The sequence below is a fragment of the Somniosus microcephalus genome, unplaced genomic scaffold (assembly GCF_052327205.1).
Source record: "Somniosus microcephalus isolate GS21.2 unplaced genomic scaffold, FLI_Smic_1.0 unresolved_chr7, whole genome shotgun sequence".
NCBI lineage: Eukaryota > Metazoa > Chordata > Chondrichthyes > Squaliformes > Somniosidae > Somniosus > Somniosus microcephalus.
In genome coordinates, this window is record NW_028225185.1 from 4,597,302 (window position 1) to 4,618,276 (window position 20,975).

Sequence of the window (20,975 nt, forward strand, 5' to 3'; positions counted from 1 at the left end):
CCATCAAACACTCCCAGGGCAGGTACAGCACGGGTTAGATACAGAGTAAAGCTCCCTCTACACTGCCCCATCAAACACTCCCTGGGCAGGTACAGCACGGGTTAGATACAGAGTAAAGCTCCCTCTACACTGTCCCATCAAACACTCCCAGGGCAGGTACAGCACGGGTTAGATACAGAGTAAAGCTCCTCTACGCTGGTCCAGTAACATCCCTCCATTTCCACCCCAGAAGTGAGCTCCTTGCTGCACAAGTGGGATTTTTCTATTTCCCTCACCAGACATTCTGTGGCAGCAGCGCGGGGAGGGCAGGCTGCCTTCTCTGCTTTCCGGTAAGACTCGCACTGGCTGTGTCTCAGTGGTCCGTGCCCACTGGGAACTGGGTTGAAACTGCAATAAATGAGTAATTTTTTGAGTGGTTATGTAGAGAGTTGGCTAACTCCTTTTTAAAGCGAACTTGCTGTCTCGGCATGTTGATCGATGGCTCCTTTCGCACGAGACTGTACCCGTATTTGAAAGGGGTATGTGGGCGTCTGCTGGCCAGTGTCTCCCAGGCATCAACACCAAGGTGAAAAACTCGACCTCTGGGAAGGTGCCAGATTCTGAAAGCCTCCATGGTCAGCGCAGTTAGACCCGCCATAAAGTACGCCACTCAGTTTGTGTCCCGTACCTCGGGGCAGGCGTGGGGGTGGGGGGTGGGGGGCGGTTAAAGGATATGGAGGAAGGATGGGGAATCGGGATTAAAACATTGGAGCTGCCTTGGCTAGCCGTGAATTGGGTACCATCGAAGAGGTAGTGGGGGTAATTTTGAGCGGCACCAAGACTTTGTTAGGAACGTGAACGCTGAAGCATGCTTGGAAGTTTTATTAAAAGTTAAATGTTGGAACCTACACTCACGGCAAACACCGGGTTTGCAAAGGGTGCTTTGCCACAGAAGATGTGCAGGTCACAGTCGGGTGAGTTCAGCGCTCCCTTCTTCATCTTCACCCCCTGCCGCAGGCACTGACATGAATCAGTCATTCATGAAAGAAAGACTTATGAAATAATACTGGGCGGCCTACGGGTGGCGCTGTCCAGGGAGAGTATAAATACTCGGGCACGGGCCCAGCTTGCGCAGGACGTTCTTTAACAGGAACTAGTGAAGGACACAACTAGACCTCCATGTTGTAAAACAGTTGATTAAAGCTTTGTTTAACGCTTAGACCGAGTGCCTAGTAGTTTTCCTACGTCAAGCACAGTACAATATTTCACTTTTAAGCTTAGCTTCTTCTTCTTATCGTGTCCACGGACAGTCTATACATAGCCCAGCCAGAACTGGACACATTTTTGCGCCTTGTTGTTGGATTCGGCAAGATCTGCAACAGTGCAGGGTTCCTCTAACGATGGGCATTGCAGGAGATGTTGCATAGTCTGTGCCTCAGTTCCGCATTCACAAGTTGTCGGGCTGGTTGAATATCCCCATTTGCTTAGTGACACCATTGAGCAACCTACACCGGTCCTAAGTCTGTTAAGGCACTTCCAGGTTGCCCAGTTGCAATTAGCTCCTGGGGGAAGGCTTTCATCAGGTAAAATTTCCATCGCTGGGGGTTGTTCAAGACTGGCGAGCCGGTCTTTCCACAAGGCGATGCGGGCTTCAGATGAGGTTGATTGTAATGGAACAACACTGTTCATGAAGCTCTTCCTTGACTTTAGGCGGCTGGGTGTAGGTGTATGACAATGCAGAGGGTGCCTCTCATCTGATGTTTGACGGAGTCACTCTTTCTAGCTTAGCTGAAAGACCATTGCATCACCTCCCCCGTGACCCACCCTTCTCCCACTCTCGATCTCCATTCTGACATAGGAAACAAGGAGCAGGACGAGGCCGCTTGGCCCCTCGAGCCTGCTCCGCCATTCAATAAGATCACGGCTGATCTTGGGCTCGAACGTCTTGTGGCCTGGCCCTACAGGAAGGGAAAAAGAATCGGCGTTTTACTGTCTGCGTGACACAAAGCGAGCCACGCTACCAAAACGGACAATAACTGAGTCTCTAGTTTAGCGGGATGAAGTGAATCTCATTGTAGGCAGTCCTTCGAGATTGCCTCTTGTGCAGAATTGCTTGTCAGCCTTTCAATTTCCGGGGTTTTTAAACTGCAGAAATAATCTGTAAGAAGGGAATATAGTCTAGAATATAAGTAATTATTTGATGTAGAATGGATTTATTTAACACTTTCTCAACCTTAATCTCTAACCGTGGATACTGCAGTCAGTGGAGGTGAGCCGGCCTGTTCAGTAATAGATTACCTTCTGTGCCTGAGCAACAGGGATTTATTCAATTGCAAATCACCAGAAAGCCAGACCGCTCCTTGAGGCATTTAATTTTAGCTCTTATTTTCGGTAATCTTTTCTCTGAACTGCACTTTGATTTGCAAAAGAGTTTCTGCTGGAGCAGTCTCTGAGGGGATTTGCCGAGCTCAGCTCTCGGATTAATCTCCAGTTATCAGGTGGTGCGCATAGAATGGAAGACAACACTTCCATTGCGCAGAGGAAGAGCTGGTTGGCGGGGGCGGGTGGGCAGTATTTTCAGTTGAGGTCCTTGGACAATCTCCACAATCTACTAGAGAGAGGGGGAAATCAGCCAGGGTTCCTGCCCCTGATCACTGTCCAGTGACCCCTGGGTTAGAGAGAGGGGAAATCAGCCAGGGTTCCTGCTCCTGATCACTGTCCAGTGACCCCTGGGTTAGAGAGAGGGGAAATCAGCCAGGGTTCCTGCTCCTGATCAATGTCCAGTGACCCCTGGGTTAGAGAGAGGGAAATCAGCCAGGGTTCCTGCTCCTGATCATTGTCCAGTGACCCCTGGGTTAGAGAGAGGGGAAATCAGCCAGGGTTCCTGCTCCTGATCATTGTCCAGTGACCCCTGGGTTAGAGAGAGGGGAAATCAGCCAGGGTTCCTGCTCCTGATCACTGTCCAGTGACCCCTGGGTTAGAGAGAGGGGAAATCAGCCAGGGTTCCTGCTCCTGATCACTGTCCAGTGACCCCTGGGTTAGAGAGAGGGGAAATCAGCCAGGGTTCCTGCTCCTGATCACTGTCCAGTGACCCCTGGGTTAGAGAGAGGGGAAATCAGCCAGGGTTCCTGCTCCTGATCACTGCCCAGTGACCCCTGGGTTAGAGAGAGGGGAAATCAGCCAGGGTTCCTGCTGCTGATCACTGTGCAGTGACCCCTGGGTTAGAGAGAGGGGGAAATCAGCCAGGGTTCCTGCTCCTGATCACTGTCCAGTGACCCCTGGGGTGGGGTGGGGGTGTGTGTCTCTGTCTCTGTGCCCTTGGCTGTGACGCTCCTTGCCCATGTACCTCTGATCTCAGCAGGAGCCAGCACCTTCAGGAGAGGAGGGACACAATGTAGATTGAAAAATGTTTTTTTTATTGCCGTTTGCAAGCGACAGGAGGCTTAAATTCTGACACTGTCTGGTTGTGGATATTTACCATGGGCACCGCTGATGCCAGTGGAGAGAGTCCCCGGGGTCAGAGGAGATGACAAACGATGCATTCGACGATCAGTCAACACGGTGCTGTGGGCATTCCCGCTGACTTGTCAGGAATGTCTGGGATCGCTGGCGGGAATGTCTGGGTTCACTGACGATGCTGATGCGCTCTCTTGCTTCCTGACAGGTAACCGATGCGTTAAGGGGGAAGAGCTGAGTCTCAAAGGGGAGACGGTCAACGACTGTCACGCTGAAATCATCTCCCGGAGGTGCTTCATAAGGTAAAGCGTTTCTGGGGGAAAGGGAGGCGAGGACTGAGGTTTAGTGTGGTGGGTTGATGGGCCACGTGTCGTGGCACTGTGCTGCACAAACCAGGAAGATCCCAGTTTTGATTCCTGGCCTTCGCCGAGTTAGTCAGGGGAACCACAAATGGCGAGGGAAGGGACTGCTAGGGTTGAGGTGGGGTGCCGCGTGTATGTATTGTGCTGCACGAGGTAGCACTACTGTGCAGCACAGGCTGGATGAACCAGACGGCCCTTTCCTGTCTGTCATTCTTCGCATGTTCCCGTTCCCGCTGACTATCCAGTGACTCTTGTTGGAATGTGCGTGTGGAAGAAATCGGGATGAGGACGGGACAGGGACAGGGACAGGGCCGGGCTCAGCTCCGAGCCCCTCTCCAGTAAGTAACTTTTATGTCACAGTGTCTCCGCTCCTGAAGGAAGACCAGTTGGGTGAGGTGCCGAATGGCCAACACCTGTGGGATTAATACCCCAGCAAGAGCCAGCACCTTCTGGAGAGGAGGGGGATGCAGCACAGATAGTTTGTCCGGAACACAGGTGCTGTTCCATGTGGTGTTCCCACCCAGCAAAGTGACCCGGAGCTTCCCCTCACTGCACAGACACAGGTTATGTTTACCCCATCCCGGTGAGCCCTCGCTTCCCTTCCTTATTCCTTCCACTTCCTCGTTGGGTGACGGTTGTTTGTTGATTTATAGGGCTGAACCCCAGGGAACCATGAGGTGACGCCAAGGGTTAGGCTTGCCACAGTCTTGAGCTCCAGGGAAAGTGTGATTTAAAGTTGGAGACAACTGAATTTCAAGACCGGAGAAGGGAAGTGTGTGTCAGAGGAGGACGGAGTCTTTGGAGCTCTGGGTGGGGGTGCTGTTGGCTCCTGAAATCTTTGTGACTGGTGGTGAGTTGCTCACTGTTATACTGGGATGCGACTAAACTGGAGCTGCGATCCTCCCTCCCCGAATAGTAGGAGCAAGGGAAGACCCGAGGGAGTTGAGGAGCTCCACCTATTTTCTTTTAGTTCATTCACGTGACGTTGTTGCCAGCAAGACCGGCATTTATTGGCCATCTCTAATTGCCCCTTGAGAAGGTGGTGGTGAGCCGCCGCCTTGAACCGCTGCAGTCCGTGTGGTGAAGGTACTCCCACAGTGCTGTTAGGGAGGGAGTGCCAGGATTTTGACATGAAGGATCAGCCAATATATTTTCAAGTCAGGGTGGTGTGTGACTTGGAGGTGGTGGTGTTCCCATGCACCTGCTGCCCTTGTCCTTCTAGGTGGTAGAGGTCGCGGGTTTGGGAGGTGCTGGAAAATAATGTTAAGTAAGTGACGTTATGACAAATCCTGATTTCAACGAAGTATGCAGGGCAGAGAAACATAGAAAAATAGGAGCAGGAGTCAGCCATTCGGCCCTTCGAGCCTGCTCCGCCATTCAACATGATCATGGCTGATCCTCTATCTCAATACCATATTCCCGCTCTCTCCCCATACCCCTTGATGCCTTGTGTCTAGAAATCTATCGATCTCCTTTTTCAATATATCCAGTGACTTGGCCTCCACAGCCTTCTGTGGTAGAGAATTCCACAGGTTCACCACCCTCTGAGTGAAGACATTTCTCCTCATCTCAGTCCTAAATGTCCTACCCCGTATCCTGAGACTGAGACCCCTCGCTCTAGACCCCCCCAGCCAGGGGAAACATCCTCCCTGCATCCAGTCTGTCTAGTCCTGTCAGAATTTTATACGTTTCAATGAGATTCCCTCTCATTCTTCTAAACTCTAGTGAATACAGGCCTAGTCGACCCAATCTCTCCTCATACGACAGTCCTGTCATCCCAGGAATCAGTCTGGTGAACCTTCGCTGCACTCCCTCTATGGCAAGTATATCCTTTCTTAGGTAAGGAGACCAAAACTGCACACAGTACTCCAGGTGTGGTCTCACCAAGGCCCTGTATAACTGTAGTAAGACATCCTTGCTCCTGTACTCTAATCCTCTTGCAATGAAGGCCAACATTTGCCTTCCTAACTGCTTGCTGCACCTGCATGTTTGCTTTCAGTGACTGGTGTACAAGGACACCCAGGTCCCTTTGTACATCAACATTTCCCAATCTATCACCATTTAAATTATACTCTGCCTTTGTTTTTCTTACCGAAGTGGATAACTTCACATTTATCCACGTTTTACTGCATCTGCCATCTATTTGCCCACTCACTCAACTTGTCTAAATCACCTTGAAGCCTCTTTGCATCCTCCTCACAACTCACAATCCCACCTAGTTTCATGTCGTCAGCAAACTTGGAAATATTACATTTGGTTCCTTCATCCAAATCATTGATATATATTGTGAATAGCTGGGGCCCAAGCACTGATCCCTGCGATACCCCACTAGTCACCGCCTGCCACCCTGAAAAAGACCCATTTATTCCTACTCTCTGTTTCCTGTCTGTTAACCAATTTTCAATCCATGCCAGTTTATTACCCCCAATCCCATGTGCTTTAATTTTGCACACTAACCTCTTATGTGGGATTTTATCAAAGGCCTTCTGAAAATCCAAATACACCACATCTACTGGTTCTCCCTTATCTACTCTACCAGTTACATCCTCAAATAACTCCAGTAGGTTTGTCAAACACGATTTCCCTTTCATAAATCCACGTTGACTTTGTCTAATCCCATTGATAGTGTCCTGTTATCACATCCTTTATGATAGACTCTAGCATTTTCCCTACTACTGATGTTAAGCTAACCGGCCTGTAGTTCCCTGTTTTCTCTCTCCCTTTTTTAAATAGTGGGGTTACATTTGCCACCCTCCAATCTGCAGGAACTGTTCCATAATCTATAGAATTTTGGAAGATGACAACCAATGCATCCACTATTTCCATGGCTACCTCTTTAAGTACTCTGGGATGCAGATTATCAGGCCCTGGGGATTTATCAGCTTTCAGTCCCATTAATTTCTCCAGCACTATTTTTTTTACTAATACTAATTTCCTTTAATTCCTCCTTCTCACTAGACCCTTGGTTCCCTAGCATTTCTGGGAAGTTATTTGTGTCCTCTTCCGTGAAGACAGAACCAAAGTATTTGTTTAATTGCTCTGCCATTTCCTTGTTCCCCATTATAAATTCTCCCGTTTCTGACTGTAAGGGACCTACATTTGTCTTCACTAATCTTTTTCTTTTTACATACTTGTAGAAGCTTTTACATTCCGCTTTTATGTTCCTTGCAAGTTTACTCTCATACTCTATTTTTCCCCCTCTTAATCAATCTCTTGGTCCTTTTTTGCTGAACTCTAAACTGCTCCCAATCCTCGGGCTTGCTACTTTTTCTGGCAACTTGATATGACTCCTCTTCGGATCTAATACTATCCTTAATTTCTTTTGTTAGCCATGGTTGGGCCGCTTTTCCTTTTTGCGAGGAAGGAGATTCCTCGCTGAGTGACCAGATCCTAGGCTTCTTAGTGAAATGTGCATTTTGTGAGATATCTCGCATTAAGCTGCCTGGAGCCTGAGGGCAGTTTCCTCGTTTCTTGCTCCCCTCCACCACTTGTAATTAAAGTTGGCCTCATCTCCGCAATGACCGTGCCGAGCAAATCCCTGCAGATCCTTTTTTCTTAATTCTCCCACCAGGATCCGGCAGTGTTAAATCCCATCTGTGCCTCGGTTAACCTTGACTCTCCTTCACGGGCTTTTGAAGTGTGCGCTGTCTCCTCGTATAACTGCGTGCAGTGGCACCCTAACCGAATCGAATTTAGAAATTTAAAGGAATATATATGTATGTGTGTTTGTGTGTGTTTTTTCCCCTCAATGCTGCACTAACTGAGTTTGCAGTCTGAAGCTGCGGCGAGGGGTTGGGGTGGGAGGAAGGGGAGCGTCTCCCTGGAACAGATGGTTCCTCGTTGGCATACCGTTTCTGATTCACGGGTAGGAGCAGAATCGCAACGGGCTGCTTCTGACAGCTTTATAGGGACCGTTCAGTGCCAGGGTTTAATAAGGTGGACTGTAGTGGGGACAGGCTGTACACCACTGGTGTACAACGTTAATTAAAGAAATGACGGCAACAGAGTACAACCCTCAATGAAGATGATGAGCCAACCTGCTAATGAACCGCTTGCTTCAGTAGTTTTCTTTAATCCCTTACGGTAGCTGCTGTCTATGATGGGAATGAGTGTTCAGTTTAACGTTTTCTTACAACTTACTGCTCGCTCCCTCTCCCTTTTCCTTAACTCGTTATTTGCACCCAGGAAGCGCAATCCTGCTTTCAGCATCTTGGACTCCAACTCCTGCCCAGATAGCTTTGTGTTGACTTCCGACAATGGTTTCCCCTCCCCCTGTAGGTATTGACACGCTCCTGGGGACCCACCTGTAGATAGTGACACGCTCCCGGGGACCCGCCCCCCTCTCCCTGTAGGTATTGATACGCTTCCAGGGACCCGCCCCCCTCTCCCTGTAGGTATTGACACGCTTCCAGGGACCCGCCCCCTCTCCCTGTAGGTATTGACACGCTTCCAGGGACCCGCCCCCTCTCCCTGTAGATAGTGACACGCTCCTGGGGACCCTCTCCCTGTAGATAGTGACACGCTCCCGGGGACCCGCCCCCTCTCCCTGTAGGTATTGACACGCTTCCAGGGACCCGCCCCCTCTCCCTGTAGGTATTGACACGCTTCCAGGGACCCGCCCCCTCTCCCTGTAGATAGTGACACGCTTAAGGGGGCCCGCCCCCTCTCCCTGTAGATAGTGACACGCTCCCGGGGACCTGCCCCCCTCTCCCTGTAGATAGTGACACGCTCCTGGGGACCCTCTCCCTGTAGATAGTGACACGCTCCCGGGGACCCGCCCCCTCTCCCTGTAGGTATTGACACGCTTCCAGGGACCCGCCCCCTCTCCCTGTAGGTATTGACACGCTTCCAGGGACCCGCCCCCTCTCCCTGTAGATAGTGACACGCTTAAGGGGGCCCGCCCCCTCTCCCTGTAGATAGTGACACGCTCCCGGGGACCTGCCCCCCTCTCCCTGTAGATATTGACACGCTCCCGGGGACCCGCCCCCTCTCCCTGTAGGTATTGACACGCTCCCAGGGACCCGCCTGTAGATAGTGACACACTCCCGGGGACCCGCCTGTACATATTGACACGCTCCCGGGGACCTGCCTGTAGATATTGACACACTGGGGGAATCCCCCTGTAGATATTGACACACTGGGGGAATCCCCCTGTAGATATTGACACACGGGGGAATCCCCCTGTAGATATTGACACACTGGGGGAATCCCCCTGTAGATATTGACACACGGGGGAATCCCCCTGTAGATATTGACACACTGGGGGAATCCCCCTGTAGATATTGACACACGGGGGAATCCCCCTGTAGATATTGACACACTGGGGGAATCCCCCTGTAGATATTGACACACTGGGGGAATCCCCCTGTAGATATTGGCACACGGGGGAATCCCCCTGTAGATATTGACACACTGGGGGAATCCCCCTGTAGATATTGACACACGGGGGAATCCCCCTGTAGATATTGACACACTGGGGGAATCCCCCTGTAGATATTGACACACGGGGGAATCCCCCTGTAGATATTGACACACTGGGGGAATCCCCCTGTAGATATTGACACGCTGGGAAACCCCCGCAGATACTGAGTCACTCCTGGGATCCTCCTTCCCCCGTATATATATTTACGCACTCCCTGTGCTTTGATAAGTGAGCGCGGGTCTCTGCGCTGTTTGTCACTGTCCCGCCAGGGCTGCCTGCTCTCTCCTCCCTGCCGCTGGGTGGCCTTGCTCCAGTGCCACGTTGGGTAACTCCCTCCTCCCTGCAGTGGCGGTGTTGCAGCGCCCCCATTGGGGGCTCGGCACCACGGAGGGAACGTGCTTATCTCGGGAAATATGAATTTATATCGAGAAAAGTTGATGGGAAGTGCACATAGTTGTAAGATTTTTAATGTTTTAATGTAGAGATGAGGTGAGATCTGTTGTGCCTTGCGAGTGTTTGAAGTTTAACTGTATCTACACCACCTAATACAGGCTGCCGCTTCCTCCACAGGTTCCTGTACAGCGAGCTGTTGAAGTATAACCCTGCGTCTCCGGACGACAGCCTTTTTATGCCAGCGCAGGACAACAGATTACAGATTAAACCGGGAATAACGTTTCACCTCTACATCAGGTCAGTTTAACCCCCCCCACGTCTACCATTGACGTTCGACTGCGGGGGTGCTCGCACTGTATCGGGGGGCCGTCCACAACACGCAAAGTGCTTTAAAGCCAATGAAGTACTTTTTGAAGTGTAGTCACTGTTGTAATGTAGGAAATGTGGCAGCCAATTTGCGCACAGCAAGCTCCCATACAATAACCAGATCTGTTTTAGTGATGTTGGTTGCGGGATAAATATTGGCCCCAGGACACCGGGGAGAATTCCCCTGCTCCTCTTCCAATAGTGGCCGTGGGATCTTTCACGTCCACCTGAGAGGGCAGACGGGGCCTCGGTTTAATGTCTCATCCAAAAGACGGCCCCTGCGACAGTGCGGCGCTCCCTCGGTACCGCCCCTGCGACAGTGCGGCGCTCCCTCGGTACCGCCCCTCCGTCAGTGCGGCGCTCCCTCGGTACCGCCCCTCCGTCAGCGCGGCGCTCCCTCGGTGCCGCCCCTCCGACGGCGCGGCGCTCCCTCGGTACCGCCCCTCCGACAGCGCGGCGCTCCCTCGGTACTGCACTAGGAGTGTCGGCCTGGATTGTGGGCTCAGGTCTCTGGACTGGGACTCGGACCCACGCCCTGAGGTGAGCGAGGCAGTGCTGCCCACTGAGGTAGGTCTAACCGAAGCTAGGAGCAAGAAGGGATGTCCAGAGGAAGTTCTTCGGCCGAAGGGGAATTGCGCTATGGAGTAAGTGGAGGAAGGGTGAAGTGGTTGGGGATAAATGGGCTGGAGAGAAGGAATTGAGGGTCATGATAAAAAGGTGGGCGGGGAGGGGGCATTGCTGTATCGGAAGGCCAGGGTTGTTGGGACCAATAGTCTGTTCCTCAAAATAGTGATCTAACTCTGAAGATATGTCTGCGCCTACTGGCAGTAAAAGGATACTGCAGCAGTTTTAATTTGACGGCAGGCACTGTGGTTTTATTCAATGAAAACAAATGTCTGGAGTCCTGCGAGACTTTCCTAGCCTCACTCTGTGCCTTTCTTGCTGTGCCTTCCCCAGCACCGCGCCATGTGGGGACGGGGCCCTGTTCGATAAGTCGTGCAGCGAACCCCCCACCAAGGAAGGAGACGAGTCGCACCACCCGCTGTTTGAGAACATGAAGCAGGGCAAGCTGCGCACCAAGGTGGAGAACGGTGAGTCCGCAAGCTGCCGGTAACGAAGCGCACACGGCAAACCCTTCTAAAACGTGACTGAATGCACAATCCAGATCTGCACCTGTGAGGTCTTGTGGCACAGGCGACATTGACCTCCTGAGAATCTGAGCTCTAATCCAGTCCAAACTGAAAGATTTAAAAATTCCCCTCTATCCTGTGAGGTTCACAGATGCAGGGATTGGAAGGTCACAGTAGTGTCAGAGCAAAAGGAGCTTTACTCTCTATCTAACCCGTGCTGTACCAGCCCTGGGAGTGTTTGATGGGACAGTGTAGAGGGAGCTTTACTCTGTATCTAACCCGTGCTGTACCTGCCCTGGGAGTGTTTGATGGGACAGTGTAGAGGGAGCTTTACTCTGTATCTAACCTGTGCTGCACCTGCCCTGGGCGTGTTTGATGGGACAGTGTAGAGGGAGCTTTACTCTGTATCTAACCCGTGCTGTACCTGCCCTGGGAGTGTTTGATGGGACAGTGTAGGGGGAGCTTTACTCTGTATTTAACCCATGCTGTACCTGCCCTGGGAGTGTTTGATGGGACAGTGTCGAGGCGAGCTTTACTCTGTATCTAACCCCGTGCTGTACCTGCCCTGGGAGTGTTTGATGGGACAGTGTAGAGGGAGCTTTACTCTGTATCTAACCCGTGCTGTACCTGCCCTGGGAGTGTTTGATGGGACAGTGTAGAGGGAGCTTTACTCTGTATCTAACCCGTGCTGTACCTGCCCTGGGAGTGTTTGGGACAGTGTAGAGGGAGCTTTACTCTGCATCTAACCCCGTGCTGTACCTGCCCTGGGAGTGTTTGATGGGACAGTGTACCTGCCCTGGGAGTGTTTGATGGGACAGTGTAGAGGGAGCTTTACTCTGCATCTAACCCCGTGCTGTACCTGCCCTGGGAGTGTTTGATGGGACAGTGTAGAGGGAGCTTTACTCTGTATCTAACCCCGTGCTGTACCTGCCCTGGGAGTGTTTGATGGGACAGTGTAGAGGGAGCTTTACTCTGCATCTAACCCCGTGCTGTACCTGCCCTGGGGGTGTTTGATGGGACAGTGTAGAGGGAGCTTTACTCTGTATCTAACCCGTGCTGTACCTGCCCTGGGAGTGTTTGATGGGACAGTGTAGAGGGAGCTTTACTCTGTATCTAACCCGTGCTGTACCTGCCCTGGGAGTGTTTGATGGGACAGTGTAGAGGGAGCTTTACTCTGTATCTAACCCGTGCTGTACCTGCCCTGGGAGTGTTTGGGACAGTGTAGAGGGAGCTTTACTCTGCATCTAACCCCGTGCTGTACCTGCCCTGGGAGTGTTTGATGGGACAGTGTACCTGCCCTGGGAGTGTTTGATGGGACAGTGTAGAGGGAGCTTTGCTCTGTATCTAACCCGTGCTGTACCTGCCCTGGGAGTGTTTGATGGGACAGTGTAGAGGGTGCTTTACTCTGTATCTAACCCGTGCTGTACCTGCCCTGGGAGTGTCTGATGGGACAGTGTAGAGGGAGCTTTACTCTGCATCTAACCCCGTGCTGTACCTGCCCTGGGAGTGTTTGATGGGACAGTGTAGAGGGAGCTTTACTCTGTATCTAACCCGTGCTGTACCTGCCCTGAGAGTGTTTGATGGGACAGTGTAGAGGGAGCTTTACTCTGTATCTAACCCCGTGCTGTACCTGCCCTGGGGGTGTTTGATGGGACAGTGTAGAGGGAGCTTTACTCTGTATCTAACCCGTGCTGTACCTACCCTGGGAGTGTTTGATGGGACAGTGTAGATGGAGCTTTACTCTGTATCTAACCCGTGCTGTTGTGCACTTGGTGCTATCACTGGGTACCAAAAATGTTCCGATCCCATAGCAGTGACATCTCTCCCTGTCTGAGCGCCAAGTTTACCAAAACCGACTTGGTTCACAGCTAGTTGTCTACACAAACATCTTAACTTCCACCAAGGTGCAGTTAGAACCTCAGCAAAGCACCGATGCATGTTTTGAGTTTGAGTGTTATTTTTGCCTTCAAGTGGAGGGGAAAGTCTTGGACGTGTCCTTTTTATCAAGCCCGCCACATTTAGATAATGCTTGGAATAGTAGCTGATCAGTGGGAAAAAAAGACAGACTTGCATTTCTACAGCGCCTTCCACCTCCGGACGTCCCAAAGCCCCTTCCAGCCAATGAAGTCGTTTTTTGACGTGCAGTCACTGTTGTAATATGGGAAACGCAGTTCAGTGAGCGGTTGGCTTGGCCCAGCGGACCAGGCTTCCACCCCCAGAGCTGAGTTGACGTGGCCCATCTTGCCTGAAGCCCGAGGTGTTGCTATTGGCTTCGGTGCCCCTGATCTGGAGTGCGGGTAAGCAGTCAGCATCTCCCCCACCCCCCCGCTCGCTATTGAATGGCCCCTTTCCCTCAGTCCTGTACATGTGCGGAACGCTAGATGAGGGCGTGATTGGACTGGGTGGCGATGGATCTGTCGACTATGCCCGGGGTTACACCCACTTGGCCGCATTGACCTGCTGGGTGCGAGTCTTCTGGTTTTATATCGATGTGTTTTTCATTTGAGGGAACACTTTGACTGCCTTTCCTCCTCCTCTTTAAACTGCGAACGTGACTGTTTTTAACCGACTCTCCGTTGTCTGGTCTGCAGGTGAAGGTACCATCCCGGTGGAGTCGAGCGACATTGTCCCGACGTGGGACGGGATTCAGCACGGCGAGCGCCTTCGCACCATGTCCTGCAGTGACAAGATCCTGCGCTGGAACGTGCTGGGCCTCCAGGGGGCTCTGCTCTCCCACTTCATCCACCCCGTCTATCTCCGCTCCATTACCCTGGGTGAGCTGTAGGCCCGGATCCTCGGCCTTTTTGCGCGAAGCGTAACCCAGGATCGGGGAGAGTTTGGCTCGGGGTAGGCAAGGAATTGGCATCATGATGCGAGCAGGCGGACTCGCGGTGCCCTGCTTCTCCGGCACCCTGCCCGCCACACCTCTCCTGAAGGTCCCAAAGCGCTTTGCACCTAATAAATTACTTTTCAAGTGCAGCCCACTGTTAACGTAGATAAATGTAGAATTACGTCGAAATTAAACCGTTGCGGGGGACAGGGCAAGAAGCCGTTGCTGGAGATGTTGTGCGTCCGATTGGGTCGGTAAGAGTGGAACAGAGGGAGAGCGGTCTCGGCGAGCTGGTGGGGGGGGGCGATGGTGTGGTCAACCATGTCAAAGGCTACAGAGAAAGACAGACTCGCATTTCTCCAGCGCCTTTCACCACCTCAGGACATCCCAAAGCGCTTTACAGCCAATGAAGTACTTTTTTTGAAGTGTGGTCACTGTTGTAATGTAGGAAACGCGGCAGCCAATTGGCACACAGCAAGCTCCCACAAACAGCAATGTGATAATGACCAGATCATCTGTTTTCAGTGACGTTGATTGAGGGATAAATATTGGCCCCAGGACACCGGGGAGAACTCCCCCCTGCTCTTCTTCCAATAGTGGCCGTGGGATCTTTCACATCCACCTGAGAGGGCAGACGAAGCCTCGGTTTAATGTCTCATTCGAAAGACGGCCCCTCCGACAGTGCGGCGCTCCCTCAGTACTGCCCCTCCGACAGTGCGGCGCTCCCTCAGTACTGCCCCTCCGACAGTGCGGCGCTCCCTCAGTACTGCCCCTCCGACAGTGCGGCGCTCCCTCAGTACTGCCCCTCCGACAGTGCGGCGCTCCCTCAGTACTGCCCCTCCGACAGTGCGGCGCTCCCTCAGTACTGCCCCTCCGACAGTGCGGCGCTCCCTCAGTACTGCCCCTCCGACAGTGCGGCGCTCCCTCAGTACTGCCCCTCCGACAGTGCGGCGCTCCCTCAGTACTGCACCTCCCACAGTGCGGCGTTCCCTCAGTACTGCCCCTCCGACAGTGCGGCGCTCCCTCAGTACTGCCCCTCCGACAGTGCGGCGCTCCCTCAGTACTGCCCCTCTCAGTGCGGCGCTCCCTCAGTACCGCCCCTCCGACAGTGTGGCGCTCCCTCAGTACCGCCCCTCCGACAGTGCGGCGCTCCCTCAGTACCGCCCCTCCAACAGTGCGGCGCCCTCTCAGTACCGCCCCTCCGACAGTGCGGCGCTCCCTCAGTACCGCCCCTCCGACAGTGCGGCGCTCCCTCAGTACCGCCCCTCCGACAGTGCGGCGCTCCCTCAGTACCGCCCCTCCGACAGTGCGGCGCTCCCTCAGTCCCGCCCCTCCGACAGTGCGGCGCTCCCTCAGTACCGCCCCTCCGACAGTGCGGCGCTCCCTCAGTACCGCCCCTCCGACAGTGCGGCGCTCCCTCAGTACCGCCCCTCCGACAGTGCGGCGCTCCCTCAGTCCCGCCCCTCCGACAGTGCGGCGCTCCCTCAGTACCGTACTGGGAGCTGTGACTTCGGCTTCAGTGCTGTGGCAGGAGCAGAAACCCGATTGGTGTGATTCAGAAAGGGAGTCGTGAGGAAGATGATCTCAGATTTGCGAGACTTTGGATAGGAAAGTGAGGTTGGAAATAGGGCGGTAGTTTGCAAGGACATTTGGGTCGAGGGTGGTATTTTTTGAGGAGGCAGGTGATGACTGCGACCTTGAACCATGTAACGGTCTCTGATTCAGCCACTCTCCGTGCTCCCCACAGTCCGCCCGGGAGAGTTGAGGTGATGATTGTTGCCCTGGGATTTGTAACCAGGGTCTCTCGCGATGCTGCTCAGAGTAAACCTCTTCCTTCCTTCGACCTGCAGGTTACCTGTACAGCCACGGACACCTGGCTCGAGCGGTCTGCTGTCGCATGTCCAGGGATGGTGACGAGTTTCGAACGGGTCTGCCTTATCCTTACACACTGAATCACCCACAGGTAAGGGCATCGGGGCGTTGAATCTGCTCCTTCCAGTCCTTGACTACCGCTGTCACCCATCCTAGGTGGGGCGGGAGTAGGAGTATCCGGACAGGAGGTGGCCATTCAGCCCCTCGCTCCACCATTCATTCAGACCCTGGCTGGTCTGAACCTCCGCTCCATTTACCCACCTTAGCTCCATATCCCTTGATGCCCTGGCCCAACAATAAAGTGCTCTGAGCCACAGTTCCTGATCTGGGCGGGAAACCACCCCGACCTCCTGATCACCCTCACTGGCCACAACTAAAAGTGGGTGCGTCTAGACTTAGGGTGAGGGCGGAATCAATCTCTGCGGTCAAAGCTGGCCATTTAACACCCGTAAAGAGTGGCCACTCTGGCGAGGTACTGCAGGGGCAGGAGTTACCTGTCCTCTGGCCAGTGTCTTGAGGAGAGGGGGGACGTTCACAGAAATCACAGAAACCACACAGTGCAGATAGAGGCCATTTCGGCCCATCGAGCCTGCACCGACACATATCCCACCCGATCCCCGTAACCCCTACACCAACACATATCCCACCCTATCCCCGTAACCCCACGTATTTAATTCCCCTAACACTAAGGGTCAATTTATCATAGCCAATCAACCTAACCCGCACATCTTTTGGACTGTGGGAGGAAACCGGAGCACCCGGAGTAAACCCACGCAAACACGGGGAGAATGTGCAAACTCCACACAGACAGTCGCCCGAGGCCGGATTCGAACCCGGGTCCCTGGCGCTGTGAGGCAACAGTGCTAACCACTATGCCACCGTGCTGAAGGGGAAGAAAAATCTCTCCTGCTGTGGATTCTCCCCGGTTAATGTACTGACCTGAGGGGAGCGTGCAAGTGCAGGCAAACCTCTGCCACTGCAGCGTCTCACTGTCCCGGAATATTTTTTTTCTTGGGATGCGGGCGTCGCTAGCAAGGCCGGCATTTATTGCCCATCCCTGGTTGCCCCTTGAGAAGGTGGTGGTGAGCCGCCTTCTTGAACCGCTGCAGTCCCGTGTGGTGAAGGTGCTTCCACAGTGCTGTTAGGGAGGGAGTTCCAGGATTTGGACCCAGTGACGATGAAGGAACGGCCCGATATAATTCCAAGTCAGGATGGTGTGTGACTGGGAGGTGGTGTTCCCATGAGCCTGGGGTCCCTAAATATACAGGCTGAAGCCTCCAGGGTGCCCAGCATTGCCAGCACTCGGCCCTAATGCCTCATTGGTGGATGAATCCTAAATCGCAGAATGTACAGCACAGAAACAGGCCGTTCAGCCCAACTGGCCCATGCTCCACATGAGCCACCTCCCACCCAACTACATCTCACTCTTTATCGGCATGTTACTTTCCTGTATATTGTTCATAATCATAATTCTGCTCTTCCTCCAAGACAGACTAATAAAAGTATTCTGACATCTATGGCCAGCACCAAGCACCAGCGACCCTGCCTCTTAAGGTTTGGTCTTTCACCCACCCCCATCCCCCAAGGGGAGGGGCCCAGTCATGTTTTGGGCTCCACTCAATGTGTAGAGGGTCGAATGGTGGACAATGAGGGGGACGTAGAACCCAACTGAGGGAAATCTGAACACCCAAGATCTACTAGTATCAGCAACTAGCGGTAGACGGGAACAAATCAGATCTTTGTAAGCGGTCCTGAGCTCCACGGGTGTGCACCTAAGCAGCCCGTGAGTCAAAAAGCTCGGGCACTCCCGGTGTAATGCCCCTCCGACAGTGCAGCGCTCCCTCAGTACTGCCCCTCCGACAGTGCGGCGCTCCCTCGGTACTGCCCCTCCGACAGTGCAGCGCTCCCTCGGTACCGCCCCTCCGACAGTGCAGCGCTCCCTCGGTACTGCCCCTCTGACAGTGCGGCGCTCCCTCAGTACTGCCCCTCCGACAGTGCGGCGCTCCCTCAGTACTGCCCCTCCGACAGTGCGGCGCTCCCTCAGTACTGCCCCTCCGACAGTGCGGCGCTCCCTCAGTACCGCCCCTCTGACAGTGCGGCGCTCCCTCAGTACCGCCCCTCCGACTGTGCAGCGCTCCCTCAGTACCGCCCCTCCGACTGTGCAGCGCTCCCTCAGTACTGCCCCTCCGACAGTGCGGCGCTCCCTCAGTACCGCCCCTCCGACAGTGCGGCGCTCCCTCAGTACCGCCCCTCCGACAGTGCGGCGCTCCCTCAGTACCGCCCCTCCGACCGTGCGGCGCTCCCTCAGTACCGCCCCTCCGACTGTGCAGCGCTCCCTCAGTACCGCCCCTCCGACAGTGCGGCGCTACCTCAGTACCGCCCCTCCGACTGTGCGGCGCTCCCTCAGTACCGCCCCTCCGACAGTGCGGCACTCCCTCAGTACCGCCCCTCCGACTGTGCGGCGCTCCCTCAGTACCGCCCCTCCGACAGTGCGGCGCTCCCTCAGTACTGTAAGTGGTCAGAGAAAGGGCCGGTCCTGGTCGGCGCAGGGAGAATGGGGCAGTGGTGGGACGTGTCGTTGTGTGGCAGAGGTTCTGCGCCGTGTCGCTCACTCTGCAGTGTTGCTCCCTTTCTCGCAGATCGGCAGGGTTAGCGTCTACGACTCAACGCGGCAAACCGGCAAAACGAAGGAGTCGAGCGTGAACTGGTCCATGGCGGATGGAACCGAGGTGGAAATTCTGGATGGAACCAAAGGGAAAGTCGATGGGTAAAAAAAAAAAAAAAAATTAAATATAACACCCGGCCTGTTTTATATATTAATAACTCAGCGCATCGTGCTGAGGTAGAACCAGTCGCCGCTTGAATTAATCCCAGCTCAGCCAGCCATCGTGGCAACTCTTCACAGCGAAACCTAGGCCAGGGCCCACAGTGCAAGACACCAAGATTGCTAAAGAGTGGCAGTGAAACAAATAAAGAAAGTCATGCATTTCTCCAGCGCCTTTCACCACCTCAGGATGTCCCAAAGCGCTTTACAGCCAATGAAGTACTTTTGAAGTGTGGTCACTGTTGTAATGTAGGAAACGCGGCAGCCAATTTGCGCACAGCAAGCTCCCACAAACAACCTGATCTGTTTTAGTGATGTTGGTTGAGGGATAAATATTGGCCACAGGACACTGGGGAGAACTCCCCCTGCTCTTCTTCCAATAGTGGCCGTGGGATCTTTTACATCCACCTGAGAGGGCAGATGGGGCCTCAGTTTAACGTCTCATCCGAAAGACGGCACCTCCGACAGTGCGGCACTCCCTCAGTACCGCCCCTCCGACAGTGCGGCGCTCCCTCAGTCCCGCCCCTCTGACAGTGCGGCGCTCCCTCAGTCCCGCCCCTCTGACAGTGCGGCGCTCCCTCAGTCCCGCCCCTCTGACAGCGCGGCGCTCCCTCAGTACAGCCCCTCCGACAGCGCGGCGCTCCCTCAGTACCGACCCTCCGACAGCGCGGCGCTCCCTCAGTACAGCCCCTCCGACAGCGCGGCGCTCCCTCAGTACTGCCCCTCCGACATTGCGGTGCTCCCTCGGTACCGCCCCTCCGACAGCGCGGCGCTCCCTCAGTACCGCCACTCCGACAGTGCGGCGCTCCCTCAGTACCGCCCCTCCGACAGTGCGGCGCTCCCTCAGTACCGCCCCTCCGACAGTGCGGCGCTCCCTCAGTACAGCCCCTTATGTGCTCAAAGTCTCTGGTGTGGAACTTGAACCCGCGACCTTCTGACTCGGGTGAGTGAGCGTACTCCCCACTGAGCTCCGGCCGACACCGACAGAATGCAACTTAAACCCGCCAGTGACAGGTTTTGGAGGGGGTGGGGCGGGGCTCCGAGTTTTCATCGGTAAACGGAGCTTGTAAATTTTGTTTGTGCTTTGTCTCTCCCCCACTGCCCAGGCCTCAGCTCGACGTCTCTCGAGCCTCCAAAAACAACCTGTACGACCTTTTCCGGCGGCTGTGCGCGAAGAGCGAGCGTCCGGACCTGCTGGCGCTGCCCTCCTACTCTGACGCCAAGGAGGCCGCGGCCGACTTCCAGAACGCCCGCACCCTCTTCTTCAAAGCCCTGGAGCAGATGAACTATGGCAACTGGATCCAGAAGCCTCTGGAGGAGAAGAGCTTCATGAAGAGCGAAGCGTAGTTGTCTGCTCGGGGGTTGGGTGGGGGTGGGGGTGAAACCAGGGGAGCGATTCTGTACAGAAGAGGTTGTAGAGAGTTTAAAAAAAAACACACACAAAACTTTAAAAAAAAAAAGTAACCATAAAGTTGCAGACATTCCTTTATAAATCCTGTAAAATGTTTATAATCGAATGTAATTTAGAAACCAAACGACGTAGATCTGATTTTAAAAAGAAAAGTCACTTAAGCTAAGAATTGGTGGGCTTGGGGCCTCTTTCATGCAAAAACTTCTACAAGATCAGGGGCTAAATGTGCTGCTTGGCAGTGAAGTGCTCGGAGCGTGAGAGCCAGCTTCAGCACGACCCCATAATATCTCTCGCCCTGTATTATTGGACCAACTCTGAATGGGGTGGGGGGTGGGGAGAGAGAGAAGGGGGGGGTGCTGCTAAAACTGTAAATATGGGTGAAATACAGCCAGTACCAGCAGACTGAAGTCATGCTGCCAATGCTGGTGGTTCCCTCTCTAACCCCTCTTTTCCCCACACACCCCGTATCCGTGCTTGTGTGCTTAGCAGCTTCAAGACGCAGGCTACGTTTCTCGTTAAGTCAGCGGTGGGGTTATGCTACTCCCATCCAAAAAATTAAACTTCCTTCACAGACCACTGGGGGACTTTTTAAATTAAAATTAAATAAACAGCCCAAAACATTGCCTGGCGCGCGCCGCCCAGTTTGGAGGCCTGTCCGTGCGAGGCGAACTCCTGCTGGTGGTCCCCCAGAGCCCACCCGGCTTTACCCCGAGTTACACTGCCACATCTGAGCAGCCATAGCCCCCTTTGGATCAACTTGGAACCCCAAACTCGTCCCTCCTCCAGGTTACAGAACTCGCCCTCCTCCCAGCTACAGAACTCGCCCTCCTCCCGGTTACAGAACTCGCCCTCCTCCCGGTTACAGAACTCGCCCTCCTCCCGGTTACAGAACTCGCCCTCCTCCCGGTTACAGAACTCGCCCTCCTCCCG

At 53.9% G+C, this 20,975-nt stretch overlaps 1 protein-coding gene across 2 annotated transcripts in view; it reads left to right on the top strand.

Moving 5' to 3' along the window:
* Positions 1-20,975, top strand: part of adar (adenosine deaminase RNA specific) — a 66,826-nt gene extending 45,851 nt beyond the window's left edge. Inside the window, exons 9-16 of one of the 2 annotated variants that reach the window (XM_085978483.1) lie at positions 3,644-3,737; positions 5,523-5,636; positions 9,790-9,909; positions 10,936-11,069; positions 13,700-13,882; positions 15,789-15,901; positions 18,450-18,577; positions 19,741-20,975. In XM_085978483.1, the coding sequence (XP_085834609.1) occupies positions 3,644-3,737; positions 5,523-5,636; positions 9,790-9,909; positions 10,936-11,069; positions 13,700-13,882; positions 15,789-15,901; positions 18,450-18,577; positions 19,741-19,981 (1,127 nt within the window). In that variant the 3' untranslated portion in view covers positions 19,982-20,975. The remainder of the gene's footprint in view (positions 1-3,643; positions 3,738-5,522; positions 5,637-9,789; positions 9,910-10,935; positions 11,070-13,699; positions 13,883-15,788; positions 15,902-18,449; positions 18,578-19,740) is intronic. The other variant, XM_085978484.1, reaches the window with a different exon arrangement.